This window comes from Aphidius gifuensis, linkage group LG4 (assembly GCF_014905175.1).
Source record: "Aphidius gifuensis isolate YNYX2018 linkage group LG4, ASM1490517v1, whole genome shotgun sequence".
Classification (NCBI taxonomy): Eukaryota; Metazoa; Arthropoda; class Insecta; order Hymenoptera; family Braconidae; genus Aphidius; species Aphidius gifuensis.
This window is the reverse complement of record NC_057791.1, coordinates 21,627,280-21,653,811: the sequence shown is the minus strand read 5'-3', so window position 1 is coordinate 21,653,811 and position 26,532 is coordinate 21,627,280. Positions and strand designations below refer to the sequence as shown.

The 26,532-nt window shown below is 25.9% G+C and overlaps 1 protein-coding gene across 2 annotated transcripts; it reads right to left on the bottom strand.

Annotated features, from left to right (window-relative positions):
• Positions 1-537: 537 nt before the first annotated feature.
• Positions 538-26,265, bottom strand: LOC122855674 (protein apterous-like). 2 transcript variants are annotated; one of them, XM_044157221.1, is made up of 6 exons: positions 25,226-26,265; positions 18,927-19,197; positions 18,364-18,838; positions 7,422-7,963; positions 4,577-4,794; positions 538-2,178 (listed from the first exon to the last, which is right to left on the bottom strand). In XM_044157221.1, exons 1-6 carry the CDS (start codon positions 25,271-25,273, stop codon positions 1,969-1,971), a joined length of 1,764 nt encoding a protein of 587 aa, XP_044013156.1. In that variant the 5' UTR covers positions 25,274-26,265; the 3' UTR covers positions 538-1,968. The 2 variants fall into 2 exon arrangements, with proteins under 2 accessions (XP_044013156.1, XP_044013155.1); XM_044157220.1 differs by having other exon boundaries at positions 18,927-19,200; positions 25,226-25,515.
• Between the last annotated feature and the right edge of the window lie 267 nt (positions 26,266-26,532).

Genomic DNA, 26,532 nt, shown 5'->3' with positions numbered 1-26,532 from the left:
AGTCCCAAGAAAAATAGGTACATTTGTGACTTTCTACTTACTTATAGTCCCATCGTGATATCTATACCATACTTGGATGATACACACTTGGATTTCAAGTTTCACATTGTGTGGGTATATTCTGTCCCTTTGGTTGGTGCCTTTGATATTACACAAACCATCGGCGCTTGATCATCATTATAAACACACATATTTATTATTTTTTTTACTTTCATATATACTTTATATAGAATACCTTTTTTTTTTTTATATAAATTTATTTATATACCTTCAACAAACTCAGCAACTTCTTCATAGACTCAATGACTTGATTTATTCGTAGCAAGAAATAGCACACACACACACATTCTGCCATCCACCTTGTAATGTTTCCTGATTCGTAACATGCTTTACAATGTTACTTTGAAGATTGTAAAAAAAATATTTTTTTATATCTAAAAAACATATATATATTTAATTTTTTTTAGTTTAATAAATAAATTTACACTAGAAATAATAACAACAGCATTTAGATTTTTTTTTTTTTTTTTTTGTATTTTATGTTTATATTCAATGGAAAAAAAAAAATAGTCGCTTTTTATAACTTATATAATGACAGGAGCATTAATAATAATATCAGTACAATTATTACTATATGTAATTGATTTTTTTTTTTTTCTCATATCTGTTGTACGTGTCATGATGAATTTCTAAATGAAGGAACGTTTTGTTTGATATCTCATTTTGATATTTATTTTTTTTTAGAAATGAAATTATTAATTATCAATATTGGAAGAACAATGAGATTCATTGATTTTTTTTTACAAAAGAAAGCTCACAATTTACATTTTAATATATGAAAAATAATAATAATAATATATTTGTTGAATTTTAGCCCACGATGGAATTTTAATGGAAAAAAAAAAAGGAAAAAATAATAGCGAGCTGAGCGTTATAATTTAAATACATAAAATTTCATTTTCTTAATTCGTCATAATATAATACAAGTGCAAAATTAAATTGCAAATTTAAAATTATCATTTTTTTTTAATTTTTCATACTTTTTCACATATTTATATATTTATATATAGATTTTTGTTGTATTTTATTTTGTAATTTTTAATTATTTTAAAAGATAGTTATCATACAATTTATATGATATAACACTCACATAACTCTAAATAATAATTTAGGCAGTGACGTGTAGTTATTTTACAAATGTCCCCGGGACTTGAAATAAATATTCACAACATTTAATATTAATTTACGTAATGAATTTTTTTTATATAATTAAACCTTAAGGAAATCACAGGGAATAATATTTTAGACAGCCAGTTTTTTGGACGAACTTATATCGTCTACGTATTCTCTGTTCCTTATAGGTTTTTATCACTGATTATTTTAGAATTAATATTAACAAAATATATTAATTGTTTATATACATTATCCATCAAAATGTATACAGAAAAAAAAAGTTTAATTAATTTTATTTTTAGCAAAGAAAATAAATATAAATATGAATTTTTTTATTGAAAATATTATATAAATTTATACAGGTATTTAATATAATCAAAAAAATAAAAATAAATTACAATTTTAATAGTCTCATCTTGAGATGTTTGTATTGAATTTAGAAATTTTAATTTTTAATTTTTTCAACAATCAAGGATGCTTGTATTGCCTATTTATATTTTTAAAATTTTCTAAAAATTCTTTACCATAATTTCAAGTCAATTTGTATCCGATTCTTTTTTTTTATTTTTTCTACAATTGAATGGACATGTTAATATTAAATTTCAAAACTCAGTGATGTATATATTATTTGAATGAGAAAAAAAAAATATATATATATTTAAAATTTATTTAAAATTAATTAATATAATTGATGGTTTTTAAATTTTTTTTAAATGAATATTTGCAGTCAATATATGAATATAATAAGGAATATAGGAAGAAAAATAATAAAGGAAATATAAAAAAGGTACCAAATCACGCGCAATCCAATGATGCAAGAGATGCCGGACTGTGAGGTCCACCAAGCATAAATTGAGGACTCATAGGTGGTCCACCACTTCCAGCACTATTACCATATAACTCAAGATCACCAAGTGAATTTCCATCAATACCACATTTATCTGATTTACCCTCTTGTTTAAGTACCATACGTCGCCATTTTGCACGTGCATTTTGGAACCAAACCTGTAATTAAAAAACAAGAAAAAATTATAAAACAACAATAAAAAAATTATCAATAAATTTAACAATTCTATCACTATTTTAATGTATTTATATAAATTAATTAAAATAATTAATTGCATAAAATGTAGAGTGTTCTAGTTTTGCTGTGTTAGAGAGTTTTGTATAATGATTGACCATGAATGAGCAATTTGTCTAGGTTACTATATAAATAAGCTAAAAAAAAAAAAAGGAAAACAAAGTGAAAAGTGTCGCGGTTAATCATCAAAGAACTTGTCAGTCATTGCTTATAAATTATTTGTTTATTTTCTTAATTAATTTATATTTTTTTTTCTAATTTAACACTTGAAATGTAATGTCATTTTTTCTTTTTATTTATTTACACTTTAGTTAATTAACTAATTCAACAAGTTATATTTACTGTCACTTAAAAATCATGTATGACCTCAGTAATTGAACAAAATAATAATTTTTAAATGACAAGACACACGTCACTATTAACTCACCATAAGTGGTGATAGAATAAAATATATACACCTATAATACATCCGGTGATTTCATATAAGAATTGAGAAGAAAAAAAAAATTGATATGTACATTTAAAAATAGAAAATAAATAAATAAAACTAGGTTAACGTTATTTTTATTAAGAGAAAAAATATTTGTATGTAGCAATAGTTAAAAAAAAAAAAAAAAATTTATATAAGTATTCGAAACGGCCATTTTTCTTTAACGCAATTCACTCCACCCTTTATATTTTTTTTCAGGAGAAACTCGAAGAGTTCTTGAGATGAAAAAAAAGGAAAAATGAGAGGTAACCAATACCACAAATGTTGGGTAGAAAGAAATATAATAAAAACCAAAATCTATGTACCAGACGATAAAAAGAGACAACTATATATACATAGTAATATATATACGATGTGTTTCTCGCGATCAATATCAACCAAGATGGCGTACACACCCAAGACCCTTTCGTTTCTGCGCACAAATACAATAGAGTTTTACTTTTTTTATTTATTTTTTCTTCAATATATCATTTCTAAATTTTTTTTTCTTTTTAACAAAATTTATTTTATCTATTTTCTCGTCTTGGTTTTTTTTTTTTTTTAGTTTCGAAACTCGCAGTGTAGAAAATAGTAAAAGAAAAAATGACAACTCTTTAATGATATAGTAAAAAAAAAGCTCTGTCTTTCGAACGAAAAAAACTATTTAAAAAAATATTACAAGATTATTTTTGTAATATCAAAAGAAAAAATAGCTTCATCTTGAATAGAAATAGATTTTAAAAAATTGTAGAAATTTGTATTTACTTTGAATAGAATTGATAAGAATTGATAAGATAATGATAAAAAAAAAAATATTTAAATGATAGAATAATAATTGAAACAACAAGCAAGACAGACAGTATATTTGTTTAAAAATTAGTTTTTTTTTTAAGTATATTATTTAGTATTTTCTTTTAATCTTAAAATGATTTATATATTGGTGTGAATATTTTTTTTTTTTAGATAAATGTGGCAAGAGTTACATTGAAATGATTTTAACGAGATTCAAGTGGTAACTTGTGTGTCTTTAAGACTACTGTGTGCGGGCCAGGTTTACTTTATAAACGCGGTTAACGAATAAAAGTAACAGCGTCGACGGAAATATCATCCGAGAAAAGTTAGCCATTCTCGTAGACCGGGACGCACTAATTGGAAGTGCCTATATACAAACACGCGTGCTTCAAGTATCATGTCTCTTTTATATTTTTTATTTTATCCTGTAAATATTTTCATAGGGTAAATATATATAAGTTCTTCTCGTTTTCAAGTTAAAATAAAAAACAAGTGGAATGAAAAAAATTAAAGATATTTTTGATGGGCGATTCATCTTCTGGGGCGTCACACTTTGACTACTTTTATCTGTATTCTCTTTCGTTAAGACACGAACTTGACAATCTCCAAAAATATCAATAAATCAACTTTAAAAACAAAAAAACTCATTAGGATAATTTTACATCATAAATTAATGTTTCAATGAATCTTTGTAAAATTATACTGAAAATTTTTTTCAAACTAAAAAATAAATAGCATAAAAAAATAGCAAAAAATACATGTAATAATTAATTTATAATAAAATTTAATATTAATTTCTCCATCAATATTTTTCACTTAAAAATTGCCATTTGTATTTTCTGATTGTCATATAAATTGTTGAATAAAATCAACAGAAAATAATTATTTATTTAAATTTTTAAATACCCTTTTATTTTTTATTTGAAAAAAAGTTGATTTTGTCTACTTTGAATTTAATTTAAATAATTTTCATTAATTAATAATTATAGAAAATAATTATCACAAGCTTACAAGCAATATTTATTGTAAGAAAATAATAATAAAAAATAAAATCAGCTTACCTGTAGTACCCTCTTTGGTAATCCAGTTTTCTGTGAAAGCTGCTTGAGATCCTTGGCATCAGGATTATGATTGATGGCAAAATAGCTCTTCATAGTTCTCAATTGATGATGCTTAAAGCTCGTTCTCATACGTTTTGTTCGACTATTTGAACCACCCATACCTGGTGTACCTGGTCCACCTCTTCCAAATGGCATATCAATATACTCTGAATTAAGGTCTGCAATTAAAAATCGAAATTTCAAATTATCATTCTATTATTATTAAAATTAATTACATATAAATATTATTAATATACAATATTTAATAAATTAATTGTTGTATTTACAATAATGATAATATGCAAGTTTAATAATCAAGTGTAATCGCATGTTTATAAACTATTCAAATTGACGATTACATAGAGTTGTAATTGGTCATGTATACGAGACTCGTGCATACTCGGATTGCACAGTACTATCACTCTTTTTTTTTTTGGTTTTTTTTTCTACGTTCTAATCTTTATATCCATGTACACATATACACAATACATGCATACATATTACCACCCAACATGGCTTATATACAAACTGATCTTTTCTCGTTTGCACTTCAGAAGCTAATGAGCCGTGATACACATCAAAACACTGTGTTGAACTAAACGTAACAGAACCAATGAAATTGTCAATCTTATATATTTTTATGATCTATTATTTTGTTTATTATATCATTGAATTTTTAGACAATTATTTGGTCACTTTGTAATATTAATTTTTATATATTTTAATGAAAATTTAATTGGAAATTAATTTATTACCAAAAAAAAAAAAACAAGAAAATTGAGGAATTTATTTTTATTTAATTTTAAAAATTGTTTATGATAATTTTAAAATATTAATATTTAATTTTTTCATGAAAATTTAATTTTATATTTAATTGTAAATTAATTTATTACGTAACAAATAAAGTTATTTTTTTCTTTTTTTTTTTATTGATTATGAAGCAAGGGTTTTTATTGAAAATAAAATGTAATTCCAAATCAGGTCATGTTTAACATTCATCTCACGCAAAGAGCGTTAAAACTTGGATGTCCAAAAGTGTCGTTTATATTTATTTACCTTTAATTTTTTAAATTACAAATATATATAATTTAAAATCAAGTTTTTAAGAAAATCAATTCTTAATATGTGGAAAGTCTTATTGTTTCCCACGCTCAACTGGACAGGTTTTTTTTTTTTTCTTTATTTTTAAATGTGTTTTAAATTTGTTAAATGTGCAACATGACTTAGAGAGACACACCTCACCAACAGAAAGTGACAAAGTGCGCAAAAAGAATTAAAAAAAAAAAGAGAGCATGGTTAAAAAAAAGCTACAATTTTATATAATAAAAAATAAAAAATAAATAACGAACGAACAAAATATAAACACACGAATGTAAAGAGATTTATATTTTTTAAAACAAAATAATAGCAAGAGAATTGTACTCATGAATTTATGTTGAGTGGACAAATTTTTTTATCAGTCTTCAGTGGCAAACGTTGAACGCCTACGCTTAGCGTAAATCACTTGGATCCTTGGTTACCACAAGAAAGACACCTTCAACACGATATATAAAAAACCATTTGATTACCGACCTTGAAAATTCACTGTGCTTTGACCATTTAAAAAATCCTCGAACTTTGTACGCGATTGTAATCATCAAGCTCGTATAAGAATAAAAACATTGTCCATAAATATTTACTGATTAAAAAATTTAAAAACATTTACTTTAAATCAGATTTTATTTACAAGAATTTAACAATAATAATAATAATAATTTAAATATACAATTGTACAAGGATTTCTAAACTATTTTATTCACAAAAAAAAAAAAAAAAAAAATGATGTGATATACATTTAAATATAAATAAATAAATGCATGTAGATAAATTATTTTCCGGTTAACATTAATGACTCATCGTTTTAGTAGTTGGTTAGAGATAAAGTGTGACATCCGTATTTTATTATTTATATTATTATCCCAGTGACAAAGAGAGTTAACCTCTGATGGGGAATTTTTTTTTTCCTACAATTTATATAGCCACGCGACCGTCGGACACACAAAGTCAGTCAACCAAAAACTCTTATCTCAATTTACTCATAAAATAAATAATAACAATATTAACACAAAGTAATTTAACCACTGTACAATAAAATTAAATTTATAAACATAAATAAAATTTTAAATTTAATTTAATAAAATTATATTATGAGTAATTGAGAAATATATCTTGAGTGCATATAATTGCATTAATCAATGAAGGATGCATGAAAAAAAATATACATCATCAAGTCAGCAGGGATAAAAAAAATATTTTCAAGAAGCTTATAACTACTGGGAAAAGCTCTCTCAAAATATATTCACCATAGAGCAATTTAACGGACTGTCAAGTACACCAGGGAGCAAAGTTGCGTGAACCAAAGACACCTACTAACTTAATTTTTTTTTTTATTTTTTATTTTCGTTAATTCCCTTCAACGCGTATTCATGTTTCGCTTTGTTTTAGCAAAGCCGCAGCGGCATGTGTCTGGCACATGGTAATGACGCGCGTAATGTCACTTGCTAATTTTTTTTTTTTTTTTTATGCATACACGTGTGTATTACATGAGACTTGAACGATTGATTTGAACAAATATAAATAAAAATAAATCATTAAACTTGCATGTAATGTATATGACAATTATTTAAATTTAAAAAACGATAATAAAAATTTACACCCACAAAAAATAACTAGTATAAAAAAATATAAAAATAAACTTGAAAGAAAGTTTATTTTTCTTTGAAAAATAAAAAAAATAAATATAAAAAGATGTTAAATATCAACTTACCAAGACTAGCTGTCAACGCTTCAAGATCTTTGGGTTTTCTTTTTCTTGGTCGGCCTTTTTGTCTTGGTGGTGGTACACCAGTATTATTACCAGTGGTTGCGGCACCATTGAAATATGGTATTTTTGGTGATGTACCACTATCAGAAGCTGATGGTGTAGTTGGTTGAAGTGAAACAGGACTAACATGTGTCATTTGATGTTGTGAATGTAATGATAAATGTGAATGTGAGGGTATATGACGTGTTTGATGATGTAAAAAATCATTTGATATAAATTGTTGTCCAGGATAATGTGGTCCTGGTGGATATACTGGTACTGGTGGACTTTGTGATGGATTTAATTCAGCACCAATTTCATAATGTGCACGACATAATACAGTACCATCTCTCATACCAAAATGATCACCTTTTGTTAATGGTACTGAACATGCTGCACATGAAAAACATCTAACATGAAATACTAAATCACGTGCTCTCATAACTAATTCAGATGATAATATTGCTGCTTGACATCTTGCACATCTTTTCATAGCTCCAAACATTCTGCAAGTTAAATCAAAAAAATTATAAATTAATAAATTTCTTATGTAAAATCTTGACAAAGTTAAAACAACAACAACAACAACAATAGTATATATATTTTTTCTTCAAGGAAAAAAAAAAAAAAAGTACAAATTTCAATGATGGCATTGAATACGCGTATGAATGTGTAGGTGATATTGGTCAGATAAAAGTGCAAAATTCAAGTTGGATAAGACACGTTTCAAAGCATTTCCCACCAAGATTTTTTTATTCTTAACAAAATAATAATAATGATAATAAATAAAATGTATAAATAAATACCAAATCGATATAAGCGTTATATACCAAATGATATCAGAAGATGGAGACAGGCTTTAGAACGTGGTGACTGCTCGACATCGCTACTGCATTAGCGGCACCCAGCAGTCTCCATTACAGTGGTCCGTTTAATAAAAAAAATCAAAAGATAAAACCAAGTGTATCTTTTCATGATATCATTCTCTTCACTACCTCACATCTATCTATCTTTTAACTCTTAAATAAATTGCCATGTTGATTTTTAACTTATTAAAAAATAATTTGTTAAAAAAATAAAAAAAGTAAACATAAATAAAATAAGCAAAAAATTGTCTTGTGTTATTTATAATAGCGTCTTTAAACAGCTGTCTAGGATAATTATAAGAAACATCTATTGTTAAAAATATAAAAAAAAAAAAAATAAGGGAGATTAAATTTAAGTTTATATAAACGTAAAATTTTTGCGATTCAATTGTCACATTTGATGTTAGTCAATACGTGATGTTTGTTACCTTAACACCAGGAGGTTGTGGTTTAATAATAAAAAATTTTTAAACTAATCGGATTCATTGGGTAATCGTCTGGTCCAGTTAGGTTATTCGGTCATAGTCTCATCCCACTTGGACTATATATGCTTGTGTAAACAACGTCAATAATAATCGTACTTTTTTATTTTATTTTTCTTCTCTTGTATATATTTTTTTTGTTATTATTTTTTGGTCTTGTATTGATGTACACTCATGTACTACTAGACACCAAGAAAATAATCTCATTCATAATTTTTGTTGCGGATGCGGTTGTCCCTTCATGTGGTAACCCGTCGAGTTTTACAAATATTGCCATATGCGTTACATTATTATACAATTTTTTTTTTTGGGCCTCATGTATATTTCTTGCCCCCTGTGTTACCTATAGTATATATCATTATTATTATTATTTTCATTTTTTTATTTAACATTTATTTAAACACACACAAATCTTTACAATGAATCGGAAATTCTTTTATAAAATAGAGGCGTATGTGTTTTGGGGACCACTTGCCGGGCGTTCGCACACTAGTCTTGTATTTTTTATTTGAAATAAATATTTCTTTTTTTTTTTTTTTTTTGTATTTACAGTTCAGGTCTTGAATATCTCACCACATTTATCATGATGAATTTTTTTTTTTTTTTTTATTTTTCTTCATGTAGGGTGTGTCCGAGGGTGTTTGCTTGTTCACAGGATTTGAGAATTTTAAAAAACTTTTTTTTTTTTATAATTTACTTTTTTACTTAATAAATTATGTTTTTTATTTATTAAATAAATAAATATTGAAAAATATATTATTTGTGTTTACAGAAATATATTATTTTGTTTAAAAAAATATATATTTCGTAGGATAAAAACAATTTTAATTTTCTATTTTTATTTTGAATTAATTACTTGTTTATTATTCAATTTATTTTTGTTTTTATTTTATAATTATTATACACATTGCATCTATTTTTTTTTATTGCATTTTTACGTGTACACTTGTAACACGTTTTATTTTATGAATGATGCTGGTGGCTGGTTGTCGCTGGACTATGGACACCGCTGTGCGTAGGTTGTACTATACGTGACTGCACCCTGGCTCCTTGCATTAATCTAGATCATGGCATTATATTACTTGCATCTTCTTATTGGCATACCATGTTTCTAAAGCATTGCCCAATGTTTTATTTCATTTGTATTTATAAAACAAAATTAAAAATATATTTATACATATATTTTTTTTTTTTTTTCAAAAACGAGCTTGACAACCACCAACTTTCTTGTTTAAATGTTTTTTTTTTTTTTCAAATTTAATTTCTTTTTTTCTTAATCTTTTACTTCTTCTTCATCTTCTTTTGCTTATATGTATATTTTTATTTTTTATTTTCATCTTCTTCTTCTCCTGATAATCTTAGATCAATGAACCGAGAAAGTGCTTCTTCCTTTTATCAAGCATGTCTCTTCTCTTGGTAAAGGATATTCGCGATGCATTTTGATTTCTTTTCTGTCATTGAATTTTTTTATTTAAATTTTTTTTTTACTTTTTTATCTCAGCCAATAGTAATATTGGTATTTGGTAATTTTTTATCCTTTTTTTTTTTGTTTATCAGACAAATAATAATTTACTGTCCTTGGGATACAAAAAGGGACCAGCGAAATATATGTCATCGAAGAAAATAAATAAAAAAAAACGAGAGAAATATATAACATCAAAAAATGAACAGGTCATATTGCTTGGTAACATTGGTAAGTGCATGTGTGCATATATATAACCACAACCAAGTGTCGGGTTTAAACATTGGATGACTAATGCGACATCCACACGACATCGTAAAATCCATTTGGAATCTGTATCGTGTATATCAAAATGAAAAAAAAAATATATAGTTTATAATTTTACTGCATATTAAAATTTTCTTTTTGAATTGAACATTTATAGATAATAATTTTTTATATAAAAATTAAAAACCATGATTGTATAATAAAAAATATATTTAATAAAATTTTTTTTTCAAATTTATGATTTGTTATTAATAAGCTTTGTAATTAAATACTTTTTCATAGATTATTATTTTTTTTTATTTTTTAAATACTTGGTCAATGCACCATTATTTGTGTAATTTATTTTAATTTTAAATTAAATATTTAAACTAGTCAAAGCACCGATCCAGTACGAGAAAAAAATAAAAATACACGTAATGATTATTTATGATAATTTCAAGTCTGAATTTAAAAGTAATATTCATTAGTCCAATAAAATGTATATTGCACATGTTGTTTTGCTTAAAAGTGTTGATTTTATGACTTATTAAATAATGGCTATATTTTGTAGAATTAAAACCACGAATTTATGAATATAATAATCCATTGAAAAATATATATATCATATTTTAAAAATAATTTTAAAAAAGTAAAAGTAGTGGATGATATTGATGACTGGTTTTTGAAAAAGCAATAACCACAATTTATCGATGCATTTATTTTTGATGCATTTAAGTTAGCTGCAGGTGTTGGTTGTACAAATGTCTTTATATCTTGTCGAGATCTACATGATACTGAACTACTTGCCCCCTGTGGACATATCTATGTTAACCACACTAACATATTAATCATATCAAAAAATTAATATTCTATTTGTTTTTTTTTTTTTCATTCAAATCATTTCTTTTCTTCTAAAAAAAATACTATCGAGTATTAAATTTTATTCTTCAAAACTTAATGATTTAAATTCATCAAAGTAAGCAATTATTTATAAAAAAAAAAAATTGTTTAAAATTAAAACAATTTTTTTTGAAAATGTCAGTATTGTTACGAAAAAAAAGATAAATTTTTTCACTTGAAAACAAAAATAAAAAACAAGAAATTATTTTGCAAGTCAAATATTTCATAGACCGTGTTTATTTGCGTGTATATTTTTACTGTTCATGTAAAAAAAAAAAATGAAAATAAATAGAAAAAATAATAATGAGAAGAAAAAAAAAAAAATTTAGAATTACTGCGACGCCAGACTGGCTACCGATGATACATGCCCTGGGTGTCAGAGTGTCCAGGCACCGCGGTGGTATTATGTTACCTTTCCGAGTGTTTCCTCTGGGGTTGTGACTCTGTCATATTTATGTCTTTCGCTTATTTTTCTACCGAAAATCCCAACGGGACGCCACGCAAGATATCAACTTGGAATTTAAAAATTAAAAATTATATTTTTTTTTTATAGACTACTTTTATTTCAAAGCACATAGTCATTCAAAATGTCCTTTTTATTTTGAATATATTTTTTTTTTAAATTACACTCACATATAATTTTTGATTTTTTTAATTTCTTTTTTTATTTTGCATCTTTTTATGTTATGTTTTTTAAAATTTATAATAATACTTTTATACGTTTATTACTTTTGCAGGTTGTTGTGCATCAAAAAGACGAGAATTTTTTTTATTATCAAACTTGAAATATAAGCGGTAGCTTATGAGTGTTAAAAAAATATATATAAAAATTTTATTGGAAGATGATGTCTCAATCTTGTTGCACTTCCCGTGTAAAATAATTAAATCAAAAAATTAAAAAAAATACAACATAAAAGAAGGAATATATTTTAAAAACAATTTTATGGTAAATTTATATGTATAAATATATTTTTTGAATTAAAAACCATATTAAATATACCTACATACTTGAGGGTAAAGAAAAAAAAGGAACAATAATTTTAAATTTTATGATTTTTTAAAATATTCATGTTAAAAAAAATTAATAAAAGTGCAACAATGTTGATGATTATTGAAGACATAAAAGGTGCGGGACACTTTTTAGTTGTCCTGATGTGAAAACTCGTAGGGTTATTTATTTATTTATTTTTTTATTATCAAGATGAGCTTGAATCCGCTGATGATAGATAGACCGTAGAAGTCGAGTTCAGTCATCGTGGAAGAACACGCGATGCGTTCATATCCGTAACACAAGGTTGATGTAGTTTCTTTTGGTTATAAGAACGAAAGATATGTTTTTTTTTTTTTTTTTTTTGAGGGGCAAGAGAGGGTAAGGTAAACTGAATTGTACATTTTTCTTTTAGTATATTCATGTATATATGCGATTTATAATAATATACTTGAAACTGTAGCGAGATAGATATGTACGATGGGATGCAATAATAACAACACGCTATCATCTTCATGATGCGTGACCATTGCCACCCTGGCTACAGTCATCAAAGGAACTGTACTCACGTATATATAATATTTCATTTTTTTTTTTTTTCTTTCAATTTTGTTTTTTATTTAATGTTTTTAATCAATTTTTGATGATTATTGATCAGCGATTAGTATCAAAGAAAAAAATATACATGATTAAGAAAGTTTTAGGTTTTTTGAATTATTGTGTAATTATTGTACGTTAGACAGCTAATAAAAAATGTTAAATATTATATTAATAAACTATTCGATTCTACGATTGGAAACTATTATATTTCAAATTCGAAAAATGTTGAATTTTAAATTTAAAAAATGATAAATTTCAAGTTTAATAAATGGTAAATTTTGAATTTAAAAATTGCAAAATTTTAGATTGGAAAAATGCAAAACTTTAAATTTTCTATTTCCTTTCTAGCTGTAATATTATAATTGACAAGTTCGTTAGAATAAATTATAAAGTGCTTTGAATTGATGAGAAAAAAAAAAAATTGATTAGAAAAATTGACACAACAATCAATTGTGTAAATAGAAAATTTTTTATCTTAAATATTATTTGTCAATAAATAATTACACTGCTATTATAAAGTGCAATCACTAATGCACTTTATAAATTTGTAATTATATAAAAACCATATGAATATTCAAAAACTTTTATTTTAACACTTAATCATTGCTTTTTAAATCAACATATTATTATCATCAACAAAAACATGACGATGCAATATACTAATCAATATTTTTTTATTTAAATTTATATATTAAAATGCAATCTCAAACATGTGCATTTATTCAAAATTGTAAATAAAAAAAAACTTTTATATGTTGAGCTTAATGACTGCACGATCTTTGTTGAAGATTGAATAAAACAACTCACTTTTAAAATTATTACCAGATAGCCTGACTGTTCAAATAAAAAAAAAAAAAAAACATCAAGTATATTTGCTCATGTTTAAATCAAATTGATTTAATAAATAAATGTAAATTAAAATCTATTTACTATACCTCGCTCTACAATTTATATAAACAAAAATTCATTAAAAAAAAAATAACAAAAAATAACAAATTCAATTTTCTAAATATTGCAAAAAACAAGGAAAAAAAAAAGATACAATCATATATCAAAGAATAATTAAAATTTTATAAATCTTTTGATAGTTTGCACATAAATTAATAAATTAAATATATTTTGAGATAAATTAAAAGACTTGAAAGCACAAATGAAACAAACCATTTGTCAATGTCAAAGTAGTTAGATCTAATTGAACATAGCACTTTGTCGTAAAATACTTGATTATTTTATAAAACTATATAAAATTGTCAAGCTCAAGATAATAATAAATTTTCAATATTTATATACATATTTCAATATGTAATATACTCACAACATGATGGATATATTAACTCTCTATTCACCAAGTTGGTTCATATGTCAAATTGTAGATATATATTTGCAAATATATATAAATTGTATCAAGCAATAAATTAAATTCAAAAAATAAAATAAATAAAATGAAATAAACGACTAAACGTTCAACAATTTTTTATTATTTTTTGTGCTACTTTGTTTTTGTGCTTGTTATATATATTACATGCGTACATATAATATATATTTTTATATATAAATATATATCTTGATATCCCTCAACTTCCCAAGATGCATTCCGATCCGTCCTTAAACCGGTTCAACCTCGGAAAAATATACCCAGTTTTCAGGTTAAATTCATCGTCCAATGAAATACTGTAAGCTGGTGCATTCGAACCATTAATACCCATGCGTCCTGTTAACTTCCTGAATCGGAAATGTCAAATAATTCATTGCACGTTTCGAGCCCGCGCAACCTCGTTAACAACCTATGTGTATATACCATTTAAACTTGACGAAAAAAAAAAGAAAAATAATAATAAAAAGCATAAAAACCAACACACATCCACACCGGTGAAATTGAAATAAAAAATTAATAATAAAAAGGAAAAAAAAATATGGAAAAAAGTTGTTTTTAAATGAAACACGGCAGATCGAAGAAAGTTTGGGTTTATAAACTTTTTTTTTTTGCTTTTTTTAATTTTTGCGGTAACACAGGCTTAATTGAGGGACCTATCATAATTTATAATTTATAAATATGCAAAAATATTATATGTTTTGTATATATAAATTATCATTTTTTTTTTTTATGTTATGATTGATTAAATTATTGTAAATTTTATGAATAATTGAAATGAATTTTTATTGCTTTATTTTGTTGGTAAATAAATATATTTATTTATATGAAAAAAATGTTTTTTTTTTTTTTATTTTTTGACCTATCATCACTGCGGCTTATTTAACAGAAATAAAGATTAAGAAATATTTTTTTTTTTCTGCATACTTTACGCACAAGTAATTTTTATGACGAAACCAACCGGGCGATCAAAAATGTCACGCAAAAAGACAATGTTGCATTATTTATGATTAAAAGAATTTTAAAATTTATATATTGAAAATAATTTAAACAAATTTGAAATTGTTTATTTGAATTTTTTTAGGATTTAATGGAAGTGATGTTTGTATTGTCGTGTAAGGAAATAAATGAATAAATGAAAAAGGAAATAAATTTATATTCATATTTCTTTATCAATGTATTTTTTTTTTTCCTGTAAGATATGATTTAGGAAAAGATGACACAATGATAGAGTATTGTTGTCTCACGCGATGACTTCTATAATGACAGTAAGCAAAACTTGTCATTTATTTTATTTCCATCGTTGAATTTTTCAAAAGATTGTACATGCAAGGGTTGGAGATAAGACACCGTTCAACTATTAAAATGACTATCGTGACAGGATGTCAAAAGATGTCTTGGTTTGCGCACACAGGTGAATTTAACCCTCGTTTAATATAATCATAAGCAAAAATATAAGACCAATTGGATCAAAAAGATGTTTTAAATTTGCTTAAAAATATTTTAATCGTTTGCATATCTTTTGCAAAATTTAAAGACAAAACTTAAATGACAAAAAAAAGATTTTTAAACAATTTTTACTTGTTTTTTTTACAAATAAAAATTTATTATCAATTAAAAACGTGAATAAAAATAAAAAATAATTGAAATTAAATTTTAAAACTTCTAGGATAATTTCATTTAGATGTTTTTCAAATACTAGAAATATAATTTCATGAAAATTTAATTTAGCAATATTTTTTTGATCAACATAACGTTCAGTAAAAACTCCTGACTCTCATTTGCAAATCATGGCAAATTATAGAATTGAAAAAAAAATAAAAATAATTGAAATTAATTATTAAAAATTTTAGGATAATAATATTTAGACATTCTTCAAATTCTAGAAGCATAATTTCATGAAAATTTAATTTAGAAATATTTTTCCAACAATATTGACTAAAAAAAAAAATATTGAATTTCAAAAAAAATATAAAAATAAAAAATAATTGAAATTATGCGAATGCCTAAAATAAAAAGTATAAAAAAAAAAAACTGTATAGATGTCAAAGTGTCACAATTTTTATCCAGCAGCATAAAGTCGTTTTCACTTATTTTATTTATTAATTTTTTTTATTTTTTCTTTTCGTTATGTATCATCATTTTATCTCATATCTTTACTATCCTTATCTACTGTCTTTCATCTCTTTCGTTATTTTCATATATTTATATTATTATCATTATTTCTTTGGCTCATTTTTTGGCACGTCTTCATTACCTTGAGTTAAGACCGGCTCCTTATCTATTCTTTTCAATCTATCTGGTATACATACGATACGTTAATGTAATTTTAGCTTCGCCGGTCTGGCTTTAAGAATTTTATTTTCAATCTCTCCCTACAAAAAGTATCAACTCCGTCTACTCATATACAAATAAATATATTTTAAATAATATATTATATTCACAAATTGCAAAGACAATTTTCTAACATAATTCAATTCGTAGAATTTGTTGTACTACAGTACTATCGTTCAAAGTCAGAATCAACTTAATGCCACTTGCATTTTACAAAACATGAAATTAAAAACAGTTTCACATGCTACAAATCGAAAAGTTATATATATATTATTTTTTTTGCAACATCACAGACTTGTTTAAAATGTCGAAGTAAAGAAAAATAAAATATTTAATACATATATAAAGATCTATACCCAGAAAAACACGTGCCTATTAAAGTGTGTATATATAAATACTTGTGAAACGACAATCAGCCAAATCTGGAGATCATTCAGTGAGGTCGTAAGGAGATTTAAAAGTATCTTAATGTCACTGAAAAAAACGTTTGAGTGATTTGAAAAAAAATGGATATTCTAAAACCCAAAAACGGTGATATATAAACTGTGTCTTGTGTTCAAACAAGACAAAGACCTTAATCTGTCCTTGTGATCGCATTTAGGTCGAGGATTTCAATTTTTCCTTTTTTTATTTTTCAACAAGAAAATGTTTTTTTTTTTATTTGTATTAATGAATAGAAAATATACATCCTGAAAATATTTAACCACAAAAATTATTTTTTAACTCAAGTGGAAAGAAGGAGAAAAAAAAAACTTATCGAAATAAATTCTAAAAAAGAACGTTTATAGGGATGTTGAAATTTTTATTTCGTTGAAAGAAAAAAAAAAAATAAAATAAAAGTGTTTTTGGCCCGCGACATAAGAGAATTGCTATATGAAACTTTCGCAAAGGTGGTTAGGTTACTTTTCACAGGATTTTATACTGTATATTAAAGTCACTGTGCGACTATGTTTATATGTATACTGCACACAGACAAACCCGTCTACCAAGTCCATGGACTAATGGTCACGACTCGGCCATTTACCTCCAGCGAAGCGTCGATTCACGATAAGTAAATCACCGTCGATCTACATTTCATCACGGTACTCAATGATATACCCACGAGAGAAACATTGATATTCTCTTGATGAAACTTTTTCATAAAATTAATTTTCTTTTTTTTTTTCAATCAATGTATTTTTTTTATCTGTAAGTCTATGCAATTTTATAATGATAAATTATCAATTGAAAGAAAAAAAGATAATTATAATTCAATTGATGTGTGACATGACCTTTCCTATATATTTTTCGAAAAAGAAAAAAACCTAGGTCATTCAAGGCTCTTGAATTTAGTGTATCTCGCTTTCATGATTCACAAGGACAAAAAGATATACTAAATTGTTTGGAAAGCTTTGTGTAGGTTATACGCTTGAATGATAAATAATTCTCTCATCCGCCAAGTATATACAAACAAATTTCAAATGTCTCGAAACCGCATCTTAGTATGGAACACTTTGAAACTTGTTTGATCAAATAAAGATATACCCATGTAAACAGAATTTTTTTTTGTTGTTGTAAATTGATCAATTGAAATTAGACTATATTCATTATATCAATATATAAATTTTTAAATTGATTGATGAATATTTAAAAAATATAAAATTAAGATGTACTTACTTGTAGTAGTCTTTTTTGCAATATATATTTCCATCTCTACTGAAGCAGGTGACCTCGCCATCAAGTCCCTGACGACAGTGTGAACATTGAAGGCAGGCAGCGTGCCACCTTCTATCAACTGCTTGTAGATAAAACCTGTCGGATATCTTGAGTCCGCATCCAGCGCATGTAACCCCTGGGATATCTTCTGACTGTGTTGGTGGTGTTGGTGGTGGTTCCAATTTTGGAATTGCATTAATATCATCGGATATTTGTTGTTGCTGTTGTTGCTGTTGTTGTTGCTGTTGTTGGTCTTGAATTTGTAATTGATGATTTTGTGATTGACTATGTGGATGATGATGATGTTGATGAGGATGATGTTGATTATGCGGATGATGATGGTGATGATGATGTTGTGCTGTTGTTTGTGGTGGCAGACTCAAATCATTTGAATTTTCATAATTTCTAGATTCACTGCCTGTTCGATCTGTCCAATCTTAAAAAGGAAATTTATATTTGATTTTTTTTTTTTTCATTCATTCAGTATAGAATAAATTTTTTTTTTCTCATCTAAATTAACATACCTCCTGGGGAGTCATAACCTCGTGAATCATATGGGGTTGTTGGTCCATCGTAACAATTATTATTAATACCACAATGTGTTTGATGTGTTCTATGAGATGCTGGGGGACTACATGGTAAAGTTGTGGGTCTTGCAGCATCTCCCATGGACGCTGGTAAACACGGGCTAAGATCCCTCGTCTGGTCAATGGCTCCAGGTCCCCCGGCGCTCCCTTGACCACCACCTTGACAACCCAAAGCCAAGCCGCTACTCCGTTCTTGTGAGCTTGGCGGCTGCTGAAACAAATCAACAGTATCAGCATTGACACATTATTTCTAAAGCGCATATAATACATTCGCGAAAAATAAATTTGAACAAAAAAAAAACATATAAAATTCATTATTATTATTTTTTTTTTTTGTATGGCCATAGATCAGCCGGAACTTTGGATCAACTGGAGCTGGGTTTCAATGGTAATTTTTTTTTTATTTATTTTTTTTCTTGTTTGCTAGTACCAAGAGGTAGCTTCTGAATCAGTGGCAAACGTATGTGAAGGTATAAATAAGAGACAAGAAGAGAGAAAAGAAGGCGGAGGATGGGCCTACAAGGTGGTGGATAAACGAGGTGAAGTGAGGAGGAGGGTGATGGTGGGTTACGGCGTGTGACAGTGGCACGCTGGGTAGACGCTGATGGATGTCACAAGTATAAGCGCATGCGCGTTCACCCTATATGGTGCTTCAACGTTTGGCCAATCGAAGCAAGCTCTCTTATGTTTTTAACTGTCAGTGCGCACAGTGCGCGGCTTTTCTCTTCGCTCTTCTCCGACTTATATCGCGACATAAATTATCGTTTCACTTGCTTTTATATATGTATCTTTGTTGTTTTTTTTTTCCTGGAGAATTTCTTTTCTTACATCAAAATAAAAAAAAAAAACCCTTTTCTATATACCAGACTCGCATGTATGTATAGACAACCAATACTCAACGCGACAGCTGAAATAGCTGTATGTAGTTATTGCAAAAACGTGAAGCTCTGATGATGCCGCACGTTTTTGGATCATATACAAACATGGATACATATACACATGATAATATCGTCTGCCAAATAAATACATATAAACACTTTACTCAACAAAAGAAGAAATTTTTTTTTTATGAAAGTCTTTGTTATAATAATCATCGAAAAAAAAAATTATTTTTTTCAGTTTTAAATTAAAGAAATGCATTTATCAACATGAGTAATGAAGTTAACTAATGGTTTTATTTTTTGTCCTTTATTTTTGACTATTTAATTCGGTAGATTTTTTTTTTCCGCTTTTTCTAAATGCTTGCATCTGGGTCTGATTATACTTTCTTGAAAATTTAAGCATCATAAAAAAATCTTCAATGAAAAATAGTTAATATTTTTTTTCATTTATCATTTGAGTTATTTTTTTATTTATTCTTTTTGTATCTGGATGAAGGCACTATACGACTTTCACCAATGTGCAACTTGTACAAGAAAGATATATGTTCAGTGCGTATATATATATTCGTTTTTCATTTTTCACAAACGTGAAGTAAATAACAAGAAGACTTAAACAACGCAGAAACCCACCACGTCGTACTTTTATAACCCACACGATGACTGGATATATAGAGAAAAGAATGCCGTCTGAAATGTCGCTCTTGGTCCGCGGCAACCGAAGAAGCAAAAGGTCCATCGATTTAATCCAACATGGACTTCCGTTTTTCACATGTTTTGCACACACACACACACTTAATATGAGCTTTAACGTGAAAACGCGCGTCTCTTTTTTCGTTACATTACTCATCATGTAGTTTTTTTTTTTTCAAATTATGAGAAACGATAAATAAATTTGCGACAATAAAATTAAATATAAATATAGTAAATGACGCAGATATTTGATTTGAGTATATTCAGGTTGAGACAAAACCCCTTTTTTCAACAAAAACAATTCTCAAAATTCCCAAATGTCTTTGAAGATTATTCCACCATCTTTTCTCCGTCAATCTTTCTACAATTTAGATGACATTTTTGTCGTTGTACTATCAAATATTCTGGACCATTTTTTATTTATTTATAAATATATATTAAAAACCATATTTATAAATAAAAATTATCATCAAAAAATAAAGGAATTAAGAAACTTTCTAAGATGAATTGATAAGAAAAATACTTGTTTATCTCTTGATAATAAAATAAAAATTTTGTCTGCAAAATTAACTTTAGGACTGGAGCAAAATAAAAAAAAATAAATAACAATTTTAATACTGATTAAAAGAGCGAGGTCAGCGACGGTCTAGGTTATCATCAGTCTCCTAACCTTTTCACAATTTTATAACTCCATTAAATTTCTAAATTTCTTTTTCATTTTTTTTTTTTTTATTTTTATAATAATATTTTTATTTTATTCAATATCTTTGTGCTTAAATTTTTTTTTTATTTCCTTAATTTAATGACCAGTTAGAACAAAGTCGTTTTCATCAAAAAAAAACATTTATTTTTATGTTTTTTTTTACTCGAATCTTTTGGCTCAAGTAGACAACAAGATAGGCAAGATATTTTTGTTGTTTCTATTTTTAATTTTCATTGTAAATGCACAATTTACGATACTAAAAAAAAAAAAAAAACCCCGCTTGACAATTCAAAGAGCAGTTGAATAAAATATTACTTGATTTTGTTTATATCTTCAGACTGAAACGATCATTTTATTTCACTCTACCAAATCGTTTACGAAATAACAAATTTACGAGACTAACAGACGCCAGAATAATAAATGCTCAATTATTCTGTTAATCTTAATATTTTTTTAGATTAACATTTTGAATTATTGATTTAAAAAAAAGTCTGCAGTATGCGATTATTATTTTTAATAATTTTATGTATATAAGATGCACTTTGATGAAACGATGATAGGTTACCAGACATAATAATTCTTCTATATTTTTCTCAAGAGCTGCACATGAGCAGGATGTAACGCTATATGCTTTAGAATTTATAAAATATTAGAAAAATTTTTTAACATGAATTGAGAGGATTGCATCATGGTGGTCGTACATAACATAAATAAATTGTTCATTTATTTAACAGTATGCCAGCAGTATTTAGAAAAAAAAAAATAAAATGAATTAGAAAAATTGTTTTTAATTTTTAAAATAATACCTTCAACGAAACAATAAATTATTTTGATATTTCTAAATATTTACTTGAATGAAAAATAAAGCAATTTAGTTGCGTGGAAAAATCATTGAATGTCTAATGATTTATTCAAAATTAATTTATACATAAGGTGAATATATATATATTGTAAAAATAGATGGCTTTTGAAACATAATGACAATCTTGTTTGGCTACTTATTTTTTGTGATGGGGTTGAAGCCGGTTTAATACTGTTTACTCCGCCCGTTGTCGTGCCCCCAGAGATAAACCAATCGTCGGCCACACTCATGTGTGTATATACATTTAAAAAGATCTGGTTATATTGAAACGATTGTCGCGAGTAATGTAAATGGACTTTACACGATGCATTTAATCAAGCCACAACGACAATCCAATAAACATTTACGTTTGAGATATATACACAACATCATCTCAATTATTCCATCATTGAAATGAGAATGCGATCTTTGTATCTCGTTTAATATATATTATTTTTTATTTTTTTCTTTATTTATTTATTTTGATGCAAAGTGCTTTGTTGTATTTACATGTTACAATAATGTTTCAAGTCTTATAATCAGTCTCCAATTATAAATATAAGATTGACTTATTAAAGAGAAAGAAAAAAAATAAACTACAGAGTTTCTATTTTCTTTTTTTGGAATAGACTTGAAAAGATTTGACTTTCAGCTGAAATAAAATTTTTCAAGTCATCTCAAGTCCTCACAAAATAACTCGAGTCATTTATCATAATTTTTTTTTCACTGCAAATTTTAGTGCTATCGAAATTTCAAAAAATATTACTCCAAATAATTTTATACTATTTTTTAACTAAGTGCAAATAATCAAAAATAAATAATAAATATTTTAGAAAAAATAAAAAATGTTATCTAATATTCATTGCAGCATAACAAATTTAAATATTATAAAAAAAAAAAAGGTTGTAATCCATATTTAAATAAATAATAATAATGATTGTAAAAAATAATTTCAACCGACTAGTGTGTGAATAAAATTTTCAACTAAATACACACACACATTGTAAAGGTCGTTGCATGACATTTCATTTTTTCGATATAATATTTTATATCCTATACCTAAATTCATCATTTATGATGAACTGCTAAAACTATTAAACTCTCGACACTTTTTTAAAAAAAAAAACCTAAATTAACATAATTATATTTTGAAAAAGAAAATAAAAATAAAAAAGTTTTTATATCAACTTTCATCAAATTTAAAATAATAATTATATTTTTCATCAATAATAAATATTAATTATACAAATAAATTTTAGATATGTGTAAATAAAATTTTCAACGCTTAAAAAAAAATTGAGTTAATAATATAGATAATTTGTATTTAAAAATTTTCTTTATGTTGTTGATTGAGATAGACGACTCAATACATACTTAACACGCAACATCAAAGACAAATTGCTTGATTGCACAACACTGTGTTAATTGAAAGCGAAAAATAAAAAAAAAAAAAAATTTTATATATTTTTTCAATGTTTTACCATGATCGATTGTCGATCATATAAATATAAAAATTAATATTCAAAATTTTAAGATGTAAAGTCAAAAAATAAAAAAAGAAGAGAAAAAAAATTTAACATATTAAATCATCAATATGACATGAAATATATAATTTTTATTTTTTTGAAAGGTGCATATAGCAGGTATATAATACTGGCAGGTGAACGTTATCCGGCGTTTGGAAAAAAAAAAATAAAAATGCCGCCGTGTGTCAGCTGGAAACTCGAGTCCTTCCAGTCAATTTTTTTTATAATTTTATTTTTCTATCGCTGGGTTTATCGAGAAGGGTGTTTGCCCATAGCAAAGTCATCCCTATTTTATAGAAAAATCAGTGAACCATACGACAGGACGTTTGTTAAAAAATAAAAAAAAAAAAACATTGATATTATCAACGTCTATATACAACTGTCTAACATCAAAAATTATAAACGTTTAAATTCGTTGATGAAACCGAGAAAAATATATTCAATTGACAAATGAATAATAAATAAAAATTCCATAACTTTTGAAGCCTTTCCAGTTGCAATTTTATTTCAAGATAATATTATTATTCAGTATATAATAGACATATTAAAAACAAATAAAAATTATATTTATAAAAAATAAAATATAATGAAATTTAAATAAAAAATTTATCAGTCGATTGTAAGTTGAGATATTTTTAAAAGATATCACCACCAACAACAACCAGCACAGACTTCAAATTCAATTTTTATAGCCCATTCAAAAATAAACCGGTTTAAAATAAATAATTTCACATCCCTGTCAACGCTACCGTTCGACAAAAAGTTTAAGAAAAATTAAAATAATAAAAAATAAATAATCTCAGTATAATTATATTATGTCCAATTTCAATATGATCATCAAATAAAAATATATTTTTTTTATACTAAAAAAATAAATAAAGCCTATATTAATGAAAAAAAAAAATATTTAATTGAATAATTACATTGACTTTAAAAAGAAATTTATATTATGCAGCAAGATGACTCGTTAATAGATCACTCACTTTCCCAAATAATTACACAATAGTGTAATAATAAAAATATAAAAATTTTCCCACATCTACACTTGTTTATGCCATTCATTCTTTCAAATGAAAAAAATCATAATAATAATTTCAAACTTCTTAATTATTATTTTCTCACGTCATTCAAATGATATTGTATTTTAGACATTATTTTCAGGTGATTTAGTGTGTGGAAAATCTTGGAGTAATTTTTTCTTTCCTTTTTTTTGTAATGAGAATAGTAAGAGTTGTGTGTAAATATAACTGGATTAAATTTATTTGACTTTAAAAATATTTTTTAACTATACATTGTCGTTTTGGGCTTATCTTTAAATATAAAGGTCATGTGTTTATCAATTTTAAAATGACAAGAGAGAATGTGAGACAGATGTAACAGTCAAAAAAATAAAAATATATTTGATTATAAATTGTTGATTATATTTCTCGCTGAATTTTACAAAATACAGTTTTTTATTTTTTGAAAGTTAAATGACCAAAAAAATTATTAATTTATTTATTGATATAATTTTGATTTTTGAGTAAATAAAAAACCTATTTAGGAAAAAATATGATACATAATTTTATGAAGAAAAAATAAAATGTAAAAATTACCCAGTGCATGCCGGTGGTAGGAGGGGCGCGTTCCTCATACACTCCCATCAGGGTGGCTGCTGTCGCGGGGTAATTCCCGCAGAGGGTGCGAGACGTTGATCTTTCTAGAAGAAGACCGGGGGACCTAGATGCCGGTAACGCGAAGATGGCTCTTGTCTCGTATTGACCTGGCAAATTGTCCTTGTATCCTTCGTCTTAAATTTTTTTTTATTACTCAATAATTATATTAACACTTGATTTTTTTTCATAAAAAAAAAAAACTATATACATGTCACAATATTTGTAATATATTTTCCATAATATATATATATACAATTATAACTAACACTTTGAATAATAATTTAAATATTTAAAATTAATAACAGTCGAATAATGCAATAAAATTATATACTTTATTAATTATATTGTCACATGTGTTTTCGTAATAATCGTATCATAACGAGTTTAAAGTTTTAATATTAATAATTAACATTTTTAAAAAATTATAAAAATTTATTTTTCATACACAAATTGTCACTTTATCACCTATCACCATAAAACTTTTTTAACCCGTCGGCACGACACAAACGTAATTTTTAATCACAAATATATATTTTTTTATTTTGTTTATTAAAATCATATAGCTTAAAAAAAAAAATTATAAAACAAAATTCACAATGTCGAACTTTTGGAGCATAGAAAATAATAATTCTATGTAAAATAAAAAATTCCTCAATATAAACACTAAATATTTTTGAAATTAAACAATGTTAAATAAACAACCAAAAAAAATTATATGAAAAAACTATCAAAACTAAAAACTCAACACAACACACAGAAACGTCAAATGATTTTACAGGGTAATTATTTTTTAATATTAATATACACAAAATAATACAGCGCATGTGCTTTTTATTTATTATTATTTATTCGATTTGATATTATACAGTATAATTTTAAAGGTTTACAACGCAAGGGACAAAGACAACAGTGTTTGTGTGTTATATATGCCGAGCAGGACGCGACAGCGTTGTTGCGCCTGTCAGGCCGCGTAGTGGAGTGAGGGAATTGTGAATCGAGAGAATATTATTTAGTTTAAAGAAACGACATACAACAAGCTCCCTCAGTTGGCAAATTTTTGAATTACTATATGTTTATAGTGGGGAAAGGCGGAACGCATCAGGGATTGGACAACCCACTCTTTCTCCAACACCTCCCGTCTGATATAACTTTGGTAGATTTTGGTAACGCCCCTTGTTACAAAACATTTTACAATAAAACCCCCCTTTTCATCCCCTAATTTTTTTTTCATTTATTTATCATAATAT

Bases quoted from the DNA above. Each gene is read 5' to 3' on its own strand.
- LOC122855674 (XM_044157220.1), bottom strand. From the start codon at position 25,273: ATGGGAGTGTATGAGGAACGCGCCCCTCCTACCACCGGCATGCACTGG. The intron at 19,201-25,225 runs GTAATTTTTACA...GATTTGTTTCAG, and splicing joins CTACCACCGGCATGCACTGG to CAGCCGCCAAGCTCACAAGA. The intron at 7,964-18,363 runs GTAAGTACATCT...TTTAACTTGCAG, and splicing joins TGCAAAAAAGACTACTACAA to AATGTTTGGAGCTATGAAAA.